The 19263-nt window shown below is 36.8% G+C and overlaps 1 protein-coding gene across 1 annotated transcript; it reads right to left on the bottom strand.

Annotated features, from left to right (window-relative positions):
- Positions 1-1137: 1137 nt before the first annotated feature.
- On the bottom strand, positions 1138-17781 carry LOC117783312. The gene is made up of 8 exons (XM_034620666.1): positions 17085-17781; positions 15149-15397; positions 6393-6638; positions 3190-5119; positions 3025-3123; positions 2715-2964; positions 2346-2434; positions 1138-2281 (listed from the first exon to the last, which is right to left on the bottom strand). The coding sequence occupies exons 2-8, from the start codon at positions 15312-15314 to the stop codon at positions 2059-2061; spliced, it is 3003 nt and encodes a 1000-aa protein (XP_034476557.1). The 5' UTR covers positions 15315-15397; positions 17085-17781; the 3' UTR covers positions 1138-2058.
- Positions 17782-19263: the final 1482 nt, after the last annotated feature.

The raw sequence follows: 19263 nt of genomic DNA, 5'->3' as shown, positions 1-19263 counted from the left end.
GTGATTTTAATAAATATATATACCTAAAAGTATACCTTTGCACATATAAATAGTTATACAAAAAAAAGGGTGTATATATATTTCACGCAGATATAAGATTTTTTTTTTTTCATATACGTATTATGTTTCTAGGCTAAATTAATTCAATATTGATTTATGTTTATGCATAAATGGAACGAAGAGTGCAACTTATGGGTGAAATATGCTCGTATATCTTTCTAAATGTATACTATTGTATCTACATAAATGCTCAAAATATGCGAGAAGGCTGTTACAAATTAGTTATTAGCTGGAAGAGGACACAATGTGTGTCTAAGCTAATGCTAATATTAATATGCATCAAATAGATAATAAACAGAAAAGTAAATTACGAATTTCAACTGCTCAATAAGTTTTAAAACAATCGCAATTCGATTGATCAAACAGACATAAAAATTATTATAGTTAAATTATAAGTATAAGGAGTCTCGTAAACATAATCATTTTGGAGACTGAATTTGAATTCAGAGTTCATATATTTATGATATTTAGCAAATGTAATTTTACAATACTTAACTTGATGTCTAACATAACCGTAATATAAATTTTTAAATTCTTATGCTTATGGTGTGAAAAACAAATTATAAATTTGATCATCTATAGACTATGCAATATTATGCAACTGTTTACGCCTACGAAGAAATACTTTTTAACAGCATTAGATTATTAGAAAAAACACACATGTATCTCTTTGTATTTGGAAAATCTTTCAAGATGACACGACTGATTTTGTCAAAAAGTTCATAAAATAATTTACGATTTAATTAAAGCATTACCACCAGACGACAGTACTATTGATATACAAATTTCAGCTATAATCGTAAAATATATCTTTATAAATGTTTACAACAATTTTAATAGAATACAATACAATTAACCACAAACTTATCAATGTTTTAAGCCTCTTGATGTTTGGTGTTAAATAAAAAAAACCAAAAACCAAAAAAGTTGCTCAGCAATTTCATTTCAATTACTTCAAGCTCTGCTACAAGAACAACCAGAATATCTACAACCAAACAGGACATCAGTATATACGTAATATTAAAGCACATTTTACTGATTTCCATTTACCATTTAATTCCTTGAATGCAGCTTTTCGTTACATAGGCATGTATGTACAATTTACTTTATTTAATTAAGCATATTTTTTTATAATCATACAATTTCAATAAGTTTCACTTTACAATTAAATATTTACTTAGATTGACTATGCAATTTTGTTAATAATTAAGAAAATTTGATTATGTAATTGGGTTAAACTAAAATTATGTTGGATAATCGTGATCGATTGATTGTAAGTATAATGGTTAAAATACAAAGTTCAGTTTTGATATGGCGACAAAGATATTGGAAACCTTGACAAAATTGTTGAATTTATGTATGTATATATTTTATATGTATATTATTAAAGACAAAGGCTCTCGATTCTACACAGATTGGTCCAACGCTTCTTATTTTAAGTTTCACTTTCATTTTTACATCTCAAATAAATAGCAAAGCTTGTTTAAAGGTCAATTTTAATACAAACATTGAATCTATTGTTCTGCAATTTATATAGTTAGTTTATAGTTAAAGCTTTAACAAAATTTGATATATTTATATATAAATCAGAATACAACACAATTTCTCAACCATAACATGATGAGAAGTGCGATTCGGCCTAATAAAATGTTCAATTGTTTAAATGAATGAGCAAAATCATAGTAATTGTTATAAATGTTAACACAATTGAAGTAGAGTGTAGTAAATAATTATAGCATGTATTGTTATTGCAATGTTCAACATTTAGGCACAAAATATATTGCTTCTCAATTAGTTAGAATAATTATTGCATATTTAATAGTTATTGAGCACTCCGTCTTTTACTTTTACTTTGAATTCTTTTCTATTCATTGCCCATTTTAGTGGAGTCTCATGATGATAATAAAAAAATAATACATATAATGTCGGCGCTTGGCTTGTTAGGAATCATTTATCAAACTCGTATTTATCGAAAGAAGAAGTGGCTCAAGTTTAAGTTCAAGTTGAAGCCACACGCTTCGGTGAATTGGTATTGCTGTTGGTCAACAACGCATCCTTGACACGCTCGTGCTCATCTTGAAAGAAGATTTTTGTGATGACAACATCGCCGGTGCTGAGCGTTTGTGATTCCGCATCGACCAGTTTGACCATTCGCTTGTCATTCGCCGACCTCAAAATGGGCGTAACACTGCGCTCCCCATGGCAATTACAGTTCTTCATGCTGAAAACGCATAGTCATTTTATTAGTTTTGCTTGCAAGTAATTAAAGTTCTTATACAACTTACTTTCTTGTCTTTTCGCGTATGATTTGCAGATTCTCTGTGGTCGCAATGCTGGATCCCAATTGTTCCTGCATTGCATTGGAAGTAATAATCTGCAAGAGAGTTAATTATCAAGCGTGAGAATCCAGAAAAGTATATTATACGAGATTTGAGCCCGCAGTCTGAGTCTAACACACCATCAGAAAGTACAGGGGAACTTTGACTTTCAATTTAATGCACTTGCAGGGCGAATTTGGCAAAACGCCACCATATCTCCCAATGAAAGGTCAAGATCGTAAGTCAAACCGTTTGGCCTGTACTAAATCAGTCAGTCAGTCGGACAAACAACTTTATATATATATATATAGATTTGCTTAGTGAACAAACACTTACTTGATCACATGGCAATGTGGTTGCAGTCGTCAATATGGCCTCGAGCTTATCAATGCGCGCTATTCGATCCATTGACTTGTTCTGCAGTATCTCCTCCAGCATTTGCATGGACTCCGTCAAACTGGGCGGTTCGGAGCTGAAACGCGGCGAGAATGTGCCCGATAGCGAATTATCCGATGGCACCGAATCCAAGCTGGGGAAAAAGTCATTTTCATTTGGTTCCGCATCATCTTCCGAGTCACTTTGATCTCTGCAATAAATATGACATAAATTATTCAATTTGTCGTGAATCTTGCCAAAGGTTACAAACTTGTTTGGATTGCCAGCTGACTCCATTTTCTCCAGCTTCTTGGCCACTTTGTAATAGCCCTTAAGGCGTTCCTTTTCATCCTCCGTCAGGTCCATATAACTGCAATTCAATTGATAAGATTAGCTTAAACTCTTGCAGGTTTAATCGACCTCAACTTTAACTTACCGCAGCAAACGTATTTCACGATTGGACAGCACAATACTTTTGCTGGTCTGGGCCAGTTTCTGCTTGAGATCGGATACCTCGGTGCTAACCTTGCGCTGCTTCTTGCGAATTTTCACCTCATTGGGCTTGATCTGCATGAGTATTTGTTCAGTGCACAGCTCGGAGAATAGCTGCCGATTCTCGGGCTGAATCTGTTGGGCCAAATTGCTAAAGAGCTGATCATGTATCAGTACCAGAACATCGCCGGCTGCATAGAGCATCATTTCGCGGGTTAACGGTCTCTTGGCCCAGAACTTTTGATCTCGGCGATAGATTTGCTTCAGCTGATCCTTGATGGGATTACAGGGTGCATTGTATTGCTCGCACAGCGAGTTCAGCGATATGTATTTGGCCTTGTACACCTGTTTGCCATTCTCCTGATACTGCAAAATGGCATGCGCTGCCTGCGTGTCAAACACATTGCGCAACAGAATGCCAAATTGCAGATACAAATTAACAGCATCATTGCGGCAATCGTGTATGACCTTAATGACCTGATCATGCTCCAACAGAGTCTTTAAACCACCATCACTGACCATGGCCGGGCAGGATTGAACATCGAATAGAAATGCCTCGCCCCTGGCTGTGCCAATCTCAATGAGCGTTATTTCGCCCTTAATGCCCAGATTGATGCCCTCACAGTCGAGCGAGACGGCAATGTTGCACTCATCCTTGGCCAGATCGAGCAGCGCCTCAGTGACGAACGTGGAGTGCTTCACATTGGCAATGACTGTCGTATTTTGCAGCACTTTTATTTTCCAGGTATCGCCAACAAAATAACTATGACTAGGTGTGGAATTGGCATTGTTTTGGATACCTGCAACAGCTGATGTTGCTGTTGTTGTCGCTGCAGCGGCAACTGTTGCTCCTGTTCCTGCTTGTGTTGCTGCTGTTGCTTTCGCATGCACTGGACTTGAGTGTGAGTTTTGATTGGCCAATGATTGCTTGTCTTTCTCCAGATTCTCGGCCAAGGTGCGTATGACCAGCGTATTAATGCGCTGCTTAAGCGTTTGATTAACGCTATTTAAACGCTCTGTTGGCGCCGCAGCTGCTGCTGCTGCTGGTTGCTGCTGTTGTTGCTGTTGCTGCTGCTGCTGTTGTTGTTGCTGTTGTGCTGCTGCTGCTATGGGACCATAGCTAACCGTCGAGCTGGGATAATTATTCTCGCAGAGATTCTCCAGCTTCAGCTCCGACATTGGCACATAGCTATCAAAGCCGGAATTTGGCTCTGATTTATTTTGGCCTTGTCCAAAGCCATTGCCACCGGTCATATTGGAGACAGGAGCATTTAGCTTGAAATTAGGCGACACTATATGATTATTATTATTGTTATTGTTATTCACATTGTTATTCATATGATTGCTGATGCCATTGCTGCGCATTGCCGGCGACTGCAGACGCTGCTGCACTGAGCTCACGGATTGGGTCGAATCCACTCGCCGGGAGTTTTGATTGTTGTTCAGGGCATTGAACTGCTCGCGGGAACGGGCTTGGGCCTGCTGGATGTGCGAGTCCGACAGCTTGGGCTTCTGCAGCAACGTGACTAGATTCGCTTGGATGTGAAAGCAGTCGCCAAACAGTTTTAGAAACGAGCTCAGATCACCGGGTGTCTTGAACATACGCAGCCATTGATCCTGCGGAAAGTTCAGCGTTAGCAGGTGAAACAGCTGATCCACCAGCATCGGACCCTTCATCTCAATGCACTGGGCAAAAAAGTCGAGCATCTGCTGTGTGCCACGCGTATCAATGTTCGATTGTGGCAAATGCAAGCGATCTCTGGCCGGCAAATCCGTCATATTCTCACTGCCCACCAGCATCACATGGTCATCCACCACCTTGAACGTGTCTGTGTGCTTCATCAGAAAGTCGGTGAACTCCTTGATGTGCTGACCTGTCAATTGGGAAAGGAGATATATTAGTTAACTACTACTTGGTGTAGTTTAGCTATCACAGATGGACTGATTAGTCAATCACATAAGCAGAAAAACACAAATTTTGTTGGATATTCATCAACTGATGGATTCTCAGTCAAGAAGTTGCTAGCCCAAAGAATTGACCAACTTCAAACTGTCATAACTTGATCAAAACTAAACCGATTTTCAAGCGGAATGTCATTTTGATCATGTCTTGGCCTCTAAATTCATTCTGCATTCAAATTTTCATTTAGAAAATTTAATTATTTTCGACCAGGATTCGATTTTGATGCTAAGGGTCCCCCCTTTGAAATTTCGAAAATTCAAAATTTTAAATCTCAAGCTTTCACTTTTAATAAATTCATTATATCGTAATTAATATAAAACAACACTTTAAACTTGATTCTGAGACCTTTCATTTTTTTGTAAAAAATCATTAAGAATTGGATAAAAATTTTGACTTGTAAAGTGACTAAGTCCGTAGTCTGACCAACTTCAAACTGTCATAACTTGATCAAAACTAAGCCGATTTTCAAGCGGAATGTCATTTTGATCATTATTTGGCCTCTTAAATTATTTTGCATTTAAATTATTATCATTTGGAAATTTTAATACTTTTTCGATTCTACGCCAATTATTATCCAATTTTCCATACCTACCCCTTGACATTTTATCAAAAACTTTGATCTCTCATAACTTCATAAAAAATTAACCGATTTTCAAGCGGAATGTCATTTTGATCATGTTTTGGCCTCTAAATTCATTCTACATTCAAATTTTGTTCATTTAGAAAATTTAATTATTTTCGACCAAAACTCGATTTTGATGGTAAGGGTCCCCCCTTTGAAATTTCGAAAATTCAAAATTTTATATATCAAGTTTTCACTTTTAATCAACACCTTATACCGTTATTAGCATAAAACAACACTTTAAACTTCATTCTAAGACCTTTAATTATTTTGTAAAAGATCATGAAGAATTGGATAAAAATTTTGACTTGTAAAGTGACTAAATTCGTAGTCTGACCAACTTTTTAAAAATTACAAGACTTAAGGTTATCTGGTTGTCTGTGAAAAATGCATATACTAAGGACCTTGACAATCCTTTTACCTGGAATGCATCAGGATTTTTTAGAAGAAGTTTATGTTGAATATAAAATGAATTTTCATTCAATAAAGTTGCGTTTTTCTACTACCAATAGTAATGACTTATGAACCCATTTTTAAACGAGTAGTTAGCTGCATTACTCACCCGATATGTGTCGCACTTGGGGAGATGCCTGCGATCGATGTCCGAGCAGACTGCGCACTGGAACCTCCGCGGCGGCGCCATATTGCAGCATCTTGTTCTTGAAGTAGTCTTTAGCCTCTTGGATGTAGTCGCGTTTGCCGCCGCTGTTGCCATCGTCGGAGCTGCTGTGCTGATAGGCATTCACCTGCACATAATCGCCATCGACAAGGAATATTGATGGGTATTGGGCGAGAAATTTCTTGAGACCTGTCGAAGATGTCAATTATAATTAGTATAAGCCATTAGTGTGACTCCCTCTCTCTCTCTGTTTATATCTCAATCACTTTATCTCTCTATTTCTATTACTTTCATCGCATCTTTCTTCTCTTTGTGCAGTTAATGCAGTAAAAGTGTTAACTTAATTAATTCCCCGCCCTGTGAAGCTTCGCTGCGACGTAAGACATTACTTTGTGGGAAACTGGAAAAGTACTTAATGTACATTGTACTCCGTACTTATAATAGTTGATTAATTTCGAGACGAGCAGAGACAAGTTGAGCTCTAATAAAAAGCGCATTGTATAACTTTGCTATCAGGTTGCCACATGTGCCTCGTTTCCCATAATTAGCGTTATTGTAAACACTAACTGAGATACATATGCACATATTTACGATACGTTCGTATCTCCTTCGACTGCAAAGTTGGTTAAAGTTTTCTCAAAACAGGCTGAAAGGAGCGGGAATGTCAGGATAATCGGGCTTACCCTAATGGAAGTTGCAATTGTGCGAATGAACAAACCAGGACGAAAAGTAGTTGTGTGTTTATACACAGCACAAAATGAAAGGGGTCATTCAAAGAGTCAAGCTTAATATGTAATAATTATTAGACGCCGTACTTAAAAATGGTACAGGGGTTTATTGGGTTTGCTTTAACGAATATGTGCGTAACAGGCAGAAGGAGGCGTGGCGACCCTATAAAGTATATATCAATAGCCGAGTCGATAAAGCAATGTCTGTCTGTCTGTCCGTCTGTCTGTCTGTCTGTCCGTCTGTCTGTCCGCCTAGATCTCAGAGACTATAACAGCTAGAGGCACCAAATTTGGTATGTAGATTCCTGTATATAGCAGGCAAATATATTTTATTTCTCTATTGTTTTTTTTAACTATTTCATAAAAAAAATTCTTAAGTTTTTAAAAAAACCTTATTTAAAATTATAGTTTTATTATGTTTCCTCTGTTTTAAAATTAGCTAAAATACAATTATAGGAAGTAGTAATAATTATATAATTTAAATTAGAAGTGGATGGTTCTTTGTTTGCATAAATCCTTAGAAATTGTTTACAGTGCAGTCAACTTCAGTCAAATGAAAAGTGAATGCACTCAAGCCAAGCATCGCGAGCTATTTATTTGATAAATCAGGTCATAGTTGCTGACTGACTACCGTCAACGGCCGAGGGTAACAACAACAACAACTTTAACATTTGCTGCGAGGGGCAACTCATCCGTTTCGTCTCGTCTCGTCTCATCTCGTGTCTATTGTGTGTGTAATATGACGTGACATGACAAACGCGCAGCACATCTACAAACATACAAACATGCAGAGCGAGGGGAATTGTTGTTATTGTTGCGTGTCGAGGGGAGCAACAACAACATCAACAAAAACAGCTTCTACCTCGAGTTGTCATTGTTGCCATTGTTGTCAAACTGAATTTGTAACATACTTGGCTCAAAATCGTTGCTTAAATTAATCCAATTGCATTTTTAACTCAATCTCGAAAATGTAAATCAACTCTTGATTAATCGAGTTTGTAAATGTAAAAATTGTCAAGCATTATGCAAGGATTATCCAAGTTGTGCACAGATTTCTGAATGGCAATTTAATCTTGAGGATTTCAGCTACAAATCCACAACCATATGCTCAATGGGCCACAAAGCTGACAAATGGAAAGCGACCCCAGGAAAAGTGTTTCCCTCTTTTATGGAGAAAAAAGAAAAATCGTTGTACATTAAGTTGGTGCCTGGACCAACAATAAATGGGCCAAGCAACTGGTGCATAATTCAATTTTTATACTCCCTTATGCATTACACAAATTGAAATTGAAATTTACAGGTGACGCAGAGTGAACTTCATGAAAATTGTAAACCAAGCCACAAAAACAAAATAGCAAACAAACGATATGCATTAATATTTATCGGGTCGCCACAACCAGAAGGGCCACTCAGCGAATCTACAAATACACACACACACACAAACACACACACACAAACATATATACAGCCACATATACCGGCTGTCAAAAATGTAGAGGCGAGGGATGTTTTTATTCTTTGAGAACAAAATAAAGGAGACATTTTCTAGATTTTATTTAAAATATTCCTTTAACACATCACTCAATAAATCCCGGGCCTGACATAAATATAATACCATACTTTATAAGATCTGTGTCCAAATTTAAGCTTAATTGCATAATTAGTTTGCGATTAACTGTCACATAAAAAAAGTTATTTTTTAAAATTTTCAAGCAAAAAAATCTAAATTCTCTTGGATTGGAAAATATTTGAGAACATAATAAAGGAGATATTTTCTAGATTTTATTAAAATACTCTTATAACACATCACTCAATAAGTTCCGGGCCTGACATATAATACCATACTTTATAAGATCTGTGTCCAAATTTAAGCTTAATTGCATAATTAGTTTGCGAGTAACTGTCACTTTAAAAAAGTTCCTATTTGAAACTTTCAAGCAATGAAAAAATCTGAATTTTCTAGCATTGAAAAAAAATTTGAGAACAAAATAAAGAAGTTATATACTAGATTTTATTTAAAATATTCCTATACTTAGAATTTTGAATCCAATCTAAGTTTTAGATTTATATATTTTTGGTTTAAAATATTTTTTTAATATATATCTACTTGTAAGATTTTCTAAAGTTTTATCATCTAGTATCCAGTAAGTTTTTTAGCCATTTTCCAGTCCTCGTCGACCTTGAACGGACCCTTTACACCGCACTCACAGGCCGTACAAATCCCGACCGTATATTGCGCAATACTCTTTGTATCCCGATAGTAAATCACTTTCATGCAGCTGCGTATTAACTTGGCTGCCTCAGTTAGTGTGAAATCCCGATCTTTGGGCTTACTCTCACGCACCAGAGGCAGAGCCAATTCGTGTCCGAAGCCTGTGGCCACCACGTAGTTTTCAATGGCACCTCCACGCATATCCAGGGATGCTAAATAGGGCACATTATCCTCCTGTATGCCGCCAACAACCATTTCAACTAAAAGCGATTGCTGTAGGTTTCGACGACCGTAGAGAATATGTTTGATGAATGTGGAAACTGCCTTTGCATTCATCATTATGCCATTATTATAACAATAATCCTCGACCACCTTCTCGTCTAGTGTTTGCTTAACAGACTGTACGTCAGGAAAATCTCCGCCACCTCCAAGCAAAACTTTTTCGTTGATCTTGAAAATGCGATCAACGTTCTGATAACGAGCGAAGCCACCATAACATACCAACGTATCAGCGGCTATTAAAACGCCAGCATCAAATTTAATGCCCACTACCGAGGAAGCCGTTGTAACGCCCACGTTGGGATACCTGACCGGTGGCGGATCAAAGGATAACTGCGCGCTTCTGTGACCAGTCAGCAGATCGTATAATCCTTCGACTCGTTCAAAGCCGTTCCAAAACAGTTTGTTCATTTTAACAAATATACATAAATTATAAAATAAATAAAAGTGAATAAAAATGTACTATATATCTATAAATTATTTTTTTTCTATACCTACTAGATACACAGTGGTAGTCAAAAGTATTTACACAAAATTTAAGTTAAATAAACTCGCTATTTAAAGTTACTTCATTTACATTTTGGCATCAATGGAAAGGTCTTCGAAATGCCATTTGAATGATACAAAAATTTCCTTAACCCATTAAAATTTTTGAGTTTATGTAAAAATCTAATTTTTTGACTTTTTTGCTAGGTCTTAAACAAAAAATGTTTTGATGCAAAAAGTTTCGGCAAACAATTATTATAGTGACTGTAAAAAAATGTTTTCAAAAATATCTTTGCTTATATTTTTTATGATTTTTTAAAAATTAACTTGCACATTTTCCTGCTATTCATACAAAATTTTTCTGAGATCATATCATAAAAAAAATCATAAGAAATATAAGCAAAGATATTTTTGAACGAAAATTTTTTGCAGTCACTATTAGACATATTTGGCGAAATTTTTTGAGCTCTTTAGAACTTTTCAGCATACCCTCGCCTAGATATTTTTTTATAGTGCCAAGCAAAATATTGTATAAAATGTAAGTACGTGTATTTGCGGAACAGAGACAATATTTGACTGCATGCAGAGCGGAATTTTCTTGGCTGGCAAACAAGAATACTGGGCGGAACACCACGCCCCCTCCACTACCCCTACCCGCTCGAGAAGCAGGTGTCGGCAGTGGCACATTTTACGGTCAGTCGCCGTTTCACATATTGGACACAATTTTGTGGGCAATTTTCAAATGCATCGCAAAACATAAGCTATAAATATATGTATATTTATGTTTTGCTTATTGAAATATATAACGCCAGACAAGCTGGGGCATGCCACAGGCTATGGGGGCAGTGGGGCAAACTGCCAGCCAGGTAAAAAGGGTTATGTGGCAATAAATTCAAGATTTTATGTCTTACGAGTGTAACGAAAGTGAAACCCTCCGTCAAAACACACATGTGTCTTTGAACATTCTAGCTCATTTCGCTGATGTGACTATATAGTCGTATATATGTTATGTATGTAGTCATGATGCCTAGAAGCCATGACTTCATTATAGGCTCATTAATTGACGCTTTTGCCACCATTAGGCGCAAAAGGTGCAATTAATAAACAACAAATTCGTTTCTAGTCAAAGTTTTAGCTATTAATGCACAAGGGAAAATCAATGGCAACAGAATTCCTCAGCCATTTCCATCTACATTTGGGTTTTCATTTGCACAAGTTAACAACAATAACATAAACCTTGGCAGCTGGCAGGAAAACACAACACAACTCGACTCGACTTAACTTAAATCAACTCCAGTCAGACGCACAATTCCGACACGCAATTCCAAAACTCGTAGACATGAGGCAGCAGCGGGGTCAGAGGGCAGGGGGCAAGGGGCAGGCAACGTGTAAGGGTGCCAAAGGATTTCAAATGGGCCAACCGACTGCTGTCGGCATAAAATCGTTAAATTTATGTCCTCGGTCTGACGCCGAATCAAAAGGGCGCAAGTCAAAATTGAAATGTGTAACGGATAAGCAATGTCGAAATAAACGGGGTTTACTTAAAGCTGTGGGGTTTCTAAATTTTCGACTGTACTCGATCAATCAGCTGGAACTACAACTGAATTGAATTGAAAATTGTATTATAAAGAGAACTCTTCAGACCAGACAATGTGACTATAAGATACATAGACAGAGGGAAAAAATCAAGTATTTCATACTTAAAGATTTCTCATTAAGAATGCAAATACTGAAGTCGAGGATTTCGTACACAATTCAAGTACGATATTTTAAAAACGAAATTTAAGTATTTTTAAACTTAAAATAATTTCAAATTCAAACTTAAACTTGTATATACTGATATTGCAATATGATAACAGACATTAAATGATTGAACCTTAAATATTATCTAAAAAAAATTTATACACTTAGTCAAGTAATTGTTTTAACAAATGAAACATTTGCAAAAATAAATTCATTTATATAGTTTAATATAGTTTTGAAAATAAATAAATTTAAAATTAAAAGTGGGTTTAAATATTAAAAAAAAAACAAACAAACAAATATGTGACTGTTATTTATTTTGTCAAAACAATAACTTGATTAACTGTATATAATATTGTGTACAATAAAAAATATTCGTGAGCGTTTACAACTAAATACAAAGTATCTTACAGTCATGCAATCTTTACTTGTTGAGAAAATAAATCATAGCAATTGAAAGCGAAAAAAATTGAGCTATTTCATGCTTATTATGAGTACTAATCGAATTACTTATTGGACAGCCCTCTTACAGGCCATTTGAGTGCAAGTTGACAAATGCGTTCCACCTTCGCATTGTCAATCGATTACGCAAAAACAAAAATACATTGTGTATGAGTCGAAGGGGTTGGTGAGGGAGGTGGTGAAAGGGGTGAAGAGCCTTCGTAAGACTCACTAATATGGAATATGTACTCGTTAGTGTTAAAGTGTGCAATTATTGGACTCTGTCATCGACATGGGCAGCAAAAGCAGACATAGATATAGGTACAGATACAAATACAGATACATTAACAGATACAGATACAGATACAGATACAGATACTGATACTTTTATGGCTGTCAGTTTATGTTTGGCCAATTGATTGGCACAAAATGCATGCAAAACTTGTTTTCAAAGGCGATCGCTTGTCAAAATAACAGTGAAATTTGGTAACTGTTTGTTCAAGCCATTAGCACATTTTGGTTAATAACTCAAAAGGTTTAGAAATGCTGATGGCTGGAAGAGAGTGTCGGTTCTAACAACACGCGCTCAACGAACGCTTTTGACGCTTTTAAGCTGACACAAAATTGCTAGTGACATTAATTTTGTAAATGTTTTCTTGTTTGCCAGTAAAACCCTCATCAATCGCTAGGGAATTGAGAACTATACACACACACATACACACACACACACTCGCATACATATGCATTATTGAAGCAACAAATGGGCAGCTCTCTCTCTCTATCTTACGCTCTAGAATAGTAAGCAATATTATTTGAAATTCAATTGAAAATTTTTGTCACGTAATCGACACTTTTCTATTACAAACCAAACAAGAAAAGCAAATTTACCCACATCATCATTTGGTTTTAGGTTTGTGGCTTGAGGTTGTTTTGGGTTTTGGGTTTTGGCCATTCGGGTGTTAGCCGGGCATTATGAAAATATCAAAGGTATTGCAAGTTTGGCAACAGTCGGCCCCTTAACGGTTTATAAGTGCTATCAGCAAAATGTTGACAAGAAAAGGTGACGCATAAAATATGTTTATTGGATGGCTCTGTGTCTGTGTGTGTCTATCTTGGGAATCTCTTTTGGACTTGGCTTAACAATAGCTTGAAAGCTTTAGTTTTTTGAGCACATTTAAGACTAGTTTCGATAGAAGTTTTACCAATTCCTATGCTCTTTGCTTTTGCAACTCCCATAATTATTTAGTTAATTCAGTTCTATTTATAAACGAAACCTTGACATTGCGTATTTTAATATGTTTATTATGTTTGGCTTTATGTATTTTGAGACACGACCTCTTTGCGTGTTTGCTACAAATATTCTAAAAGCAAACATTTTAGGTTGGCCTATTGCGTTGTGAGTTTGGCTTTTAAAGCTGCTTAAAGCTGTCATTACTATTATTATCATTATTATTATTATTATTTAAGTTGCAGCACACGTCACGAATCAAAGTTTAAAAGACATGTGTATTTGAAGTGCGAGAAACATTTGTTAAAAGCATTTGTTTTGCTCTTACTTATTTGATAAATGCAATTAATGCAACCACAAGGTGTGAAAAATGCATGTAATAAAAAATGTGTTATTAATGGAAACTAATTAGCAAGGCATGCCAAATTAAACAACAACTCAACTATGAAAATATGATAAGAATTCTTGTCAAAAGAGCGTGCAAAATTATGGTTTCTAACAAGAACTGTCATAGCTTTTAAACCGATAAAAGTAAGCAACAGTTTGTCAAGAAATTTTATGTAATTTTAAGACTTATTCCATTATAGCTTTGAACCAATCTTTTACTACATTTTACTATAAAAATCACCTTTTTAACACAAATTTAATGGCTGATATTAATCTCGAAACACACCCAAAAGAAAACTGTCACAATTTCCTGTACAAATGTTCCTATGCATAGCTTCTAATTATACGCTAATGGATTTCCTAGCACATCCCAAGGCATTTTCCAATACTCTAAGTATAGTGCAAAGTGCATTGCTCTGCCCTCGAGAAGCGGTTTATTTTTAAAATATTTGAAGAGTTGGAAAATGGCTATTTTTGAAACGATGGATGATGAACTTGTTTATGTGACTTGAATTGTTGTTGAGCTGTTGAATTGTTGAGTTGAGTTAGTTTTTTGTTTAAGAGCGGACGCACAAATCGAGTATTTCGTGTTATTTTTTGATGTGGGGGAAATCGACAGTTTTTTTTTATGACGCGGATGTAAACAAAAAATCATACAACATACAAAAGCTGAAAAGCTTTTGACTCCAATCTAATACCCTGTATTCTTGAAATTAGTGTGATTTTTCGTACTTTTGAGCCTATATTCTTGACCAGCGACAACAGGCAAAGAGATGTGTGTGTTTGGCGAGTTGTTATAGGATATCTGCTAGTCGCTACAATCTCAATGGGTGTCAATTTCTTTTGCGGTTGCAGCTACAGCTTCCATTGGCGACTGTCGACTCTCGACTGTCGTCTGTCGATTGGCAATGGCAATGGCAATGACATGTGCACTTGGACAAGTCAAGCACTTAACCAACAACAACAACAACGACCACAACAACTACAATAACAACAAAAACAAACCCGCAGGTGCACAAATATGTATCTAGCATGTTTGTGTTTGTTTGTTCAGTATTAGTTTTCACTGTACCAGTTTCATATTACCTACAGCGATACCTACACTAACTATCTTTCTATTATTGGAAATGAAAAAGTGAAATGATTTTTGGATATTGATTTCCATGAGATACACGTATTTAACTTCAACTCTTACCGGACTGACTACCGCCGGCAATTTGTCGCATTTCCTTGGTGAACTCCTTGTTGCCGAATTGACAGGACAGATCGTGGACTGTGCGGGGCTCCCCCTTGTCCAGCAGTCGCTCCAGGAAGAACAGCAACGTCATGTTGCGTGCCATTTCATATTCCATGGACTCCATATTATCCGTTTACCGCTGTAGTTAATCTATTTAAATATTAATGCCAAAGTACGTCACGTTTGCTGATATTCCCGACTTGCTATCTGCAATTAGAATGAACGTTAAAAAGTTTTAGTTGCTGGCGAGCTTTTGATAATGTCAATAACAACAACAACCACAATAGCAACAACAATAAAGAATCTTATGCAATGCACAAAAAGAAAAGCAAAGGTAAAATAACCGCAGACACACACACATATTCACACAGACAATATATATTTCTATATATATACTGTTTATATTATTTACTCACTTTAGTCACTCTTCTTTTTCTTGCACTGTCTGTTGTCTTTACTTATTTAATACACATCCACTTTTCTACTTGAGCCGCTGCCTCAGTCGCTTTTATGTTATTGCATTCTTGGCTTTTCTCCTTCATTTCTATCTCTATCTCTGTCTCCTCTGCTAGCATTGAGTCTTGCACTGAGCGTGCAAAGTCATAAACTCGACTTGCACGTCGGCTTTGCGGTTTGAATAATTGAAAAGACGCCACGTAAATTTCGGTCTGTTAGCTGCAACGTGCTTATGTTCGGCACTCTTGAGTTATCCTTCCGCAAATATCCTTGCAACACGCACGAATGCCGAAAAGCAACTGATGCTAACAGCGCTGAGAGTGCTACACAGTTTAAGTACTCTGTTAACTTACAGTGGCTCCCAAATGCTTATGCGACCTTAACTAATGCCGACTTCACTTACACTTTATTTTACCCCAAAAATAGATAATTTCTCTGCTCACAAGCAATTAATTTATTAAGACATATTTCTTACTCTCTCTCTCCATTTGTAAATAGTTTCATTTAATTATGCACAGTTTCTTCTGTTAATTTTTGCTCTCAGGTCCTTTTGACTTAACAGTTCTCTCTTTGCCTGTTACAGACATAAACAAAGGCGACAACAGCTGTTTTGCGGCGAAATGCGTGCGGTTAAGAATCACGGCGAATTTATTTGTTACTCAATTTGTGTTGTTTTTGTTCTTGGCGCTTTGACTTGTGTCGTGTGAAAAACAGGTGAGTGACACAGATAAAGATGGACAAGCAACGGATATGACTTAGCTACATAACCTGCAGTTTGTTTATCGAAATTCGTTTGCTAAGCTCCCTTGTGTCTTTGTGTTTGTGTCTTCGGTTGATAACCAAAAAACCGTTGACAACGGCCAACATACACCTAATACAAAATGTATTGAGAACAGTAACAACAACGGCGAACCCCCTACACCAACAACAACAACAACGACGTAAATTCCAAAGCAAAGGCATTTATTGACTACTTTATATGCATGTATGTGTTTGTGTGAGTGCTGAGCGCGCTTTTGTCATTGTATGTGTATCCAAACAAGAAACTTCAGCCACAACGATAAAAATTTCTTATTAGACCCGCTGTTAGCACTGTTGCTATTTCTTTAACCAAAAAGAGATGGCAACATTTTGAAACAAGTGCAAACTGTTGGTGACTGTTCAGTGTAGAAAGGTAAAAACAATAAAAAAAAAAGAGCGGAGGGCAAAGCGAAATGATAAAAAGAAAATAGCATACAAAATATTTTGCAATTCGCGGCAGAGAAAACGCGCAAAAACACACACAAACACATACACATACAAAGCGAAAAGCAAAAACAATGTCAATGAAATAAATGAGCGTTATATAGCGAGTATATTTGCTGTTACATATATGTATGTTAAGTATGTAAAGTATATGCAAAAGCAAAAGTGAAAAATGCAAGTAATATGTAATTACCTGCGTTGTTGTAGTATTTGCTTAAGTGGTGGACTTTGTAATCTATATTTAAAATACACTTGTTTCAATTTGTATATTGCTTTTGTTGTAAAGGAGATCACTCCCACACGGACACAGAGACTGTTATTAAGTGCTCTCGCTCTCTCTCTCTCTTTTTTCTTTCTTTCTCTTACTCTTCACTTCACACACACGCACACACGATACTGATCCTCGCGTTGGGGATTTTGGCAGTTTTTCTGTTAGCACTTTCTCACTCTCAATTTATTTTGTTTGCATATACACTGAGAGACTGAGCTCTTTTAATTAAATTATGTGCAGACGTTTAGCATTTTTCGGCGTAATTATCTTATTGGACTCGAAGACGAAAGCGGACAGCTCACAACTTGTTGTTGCTTACGTATGATGCGCGAGTGTGTGTGTAAGCAGGCTGGCAGGTAAGAACTAAGACTGTGTGCGCGCGTCGGTGTGTGTAAGGCACTTTAGATGGCAAGTTAAAAGCGAGTTCAAAACCACTTGTTGCACCAATTTTTATCAATCACAACAACCGTGTGCAGCTGTCATAAGAATTTTTAAGCAAATTTTATATGTATTTTAAGCAATAAAACACACGTTTGCGTGTCTAAAAACGGCACAAATTGGTCTACGGAGGTTTTGGAGCGATGATGATGACAACGCGAACGCGACTTCAGGTGTGCCTGCGATGCCGTGCTGCCAACTTTTTAGAGGAAAAAATAGCTGTTGCTGGCTAGAAAGCATCCGAAAAATAACTGAAATAGCTAAAAATAAAACTAGCCATTTTTTGTATCACAGGGCGAAACTGAGACGAAAAAGCTGATTTACAAATGTCGAAAAATATTTAAAATAGCCAGACTTCCGGCTAATAGCAATTTTCAAATATTTAAAATAAACAATCGAAAATTTGCAATTTGAATAGCTATAAAATAGCTAAGCTGGCAACAGTGCTTCGATAACGCTTTCGATTAATGTGCCCAGTGAATGGCAATAACAGCTGTGTGTAGGCGACTGTTATAAGCAATGTGACCAGCTACGTAGCAGCAGCGCATTAACAGTGCCATTTTGAGTTAACATTCTGTTATTAATACGTCTGGCAGCACTATATTTTCAGAAATGTTATTAACAGGGCGCGCATTTCAAGTGCTCTTAAAGAGATTCAAATCAAACATAATAATTAATGATGAATTGATACCACACCTAAGATATTTGAGATATAATTCAAAAGCCATAGCGATAAGGAAAAGAACGAATCACACGCACCTGAGTGATTAAATTTATGCATATGCGACACGCGTCGCCAGCGCTTTGTGTCGATCGATAATTGACAGCTTCAGCTCCAACTTGGCTAACGGGGCGACCTGGGCAAATTGGCCATATGCAAATTGGTAATTCATAAAGCGAACAAGGTGTTGCCCGCAGGCCAGTGACAATTTTTCCGACACCAGCTTGAAATGAAGATCGCGATCGCAATGAGGAGCCTGAAGGGGGGAAGTGGGTAGAAGGAAGGGGAAAGGGGAGTCGAGTGTTGCTTAGACATGGCGCCGACACGCTGCCTCCTGCCACATGTTGTTGTTGGCCGTAATTGAACGCATCCGTTGTTCATTTAGTTGCCTTGTCTCGACTTGTTGCTGCTAATTAAAGCCACATTCAGTGGCGGAACAGTGGCAAGGGGGGGCTCAGCAGGAGGGGAAAGGAGAGAGGGGAAAGTCGACGCACGCACTTAATGTGAACATTTATAACGGCTGCGTTTATTCAATTAAATCGCACTGATTTTCATTTGATTTGATTCATTCAAGCTACTACAAATTGCAGTCACGTTACGTTGTAATTTCCTCAAGGAATTCTCTTATGATTAACCATATGTTATGGCTAAATGGATATCTATTTGTTGTTGTTGTTGTTGCTGTTGTTGCTGTTGTTGCTGTTGTTATTTGTTATTGTTGATGGGCAATTTCAGCCTGGATTACGTTATTGCTTAATCTGCCACGCCCACATACTTAAACAGCTCATCAAAAAAATCAACAGACAATTTCTTGATGATTAAGACCTGTCCGTTCATGTCTGTGCACGTTTATGCATGTTTATGTCGCAGCTGCACAGAAAAAACGACAAAACAAAAACAATTTTTACATTGACTAAGCTCGTATTTGAGTTTCAGCTTTAG

Source organism: Drosophila innubila (assembly GCF_004354385.1).
Source record: "Drosophila innubila isolate TH190305 chromosome 2R unlocalized genomic scaffold, UK_Dinn_1.0 1_C_2R, whole genome shotgun sequence".
Lineage (NCBI taxonomy): Eukaryota > Metazoa > Arthropoda > Insecta > Diptera > Drosophilidae > Drosophila > Drosophila innubila.
This window is presented reverse-complemented; position numbering and strand designations above follow the sequence as displayed.

Excerpts from the sequence above, each read along its gene's own strand:
- LOC117783312 (XM_034620666.1), bottom strand. The coding sequence starts at position 15,314 with ATGGAGTCCATGGAATATGAAATGGCACGCAACATGACGTTGCTGTTC. Across the intron at positions 2,965-3,024 it reads TCAGCTGGCAATCCAAACAA|AGATCAAAGTGACTCGGAAG; the intron begins GTTTGTAACCTT and ends TATTTATTGCAG. Across the intron at positions 2,282-2,345 it reads ATACGCGAAAAGACAAGAAA|CATGAAGAACTGTAATTGCC; the intron begins GTAAGTTGTATA and ends ATGCGTTTTCAG.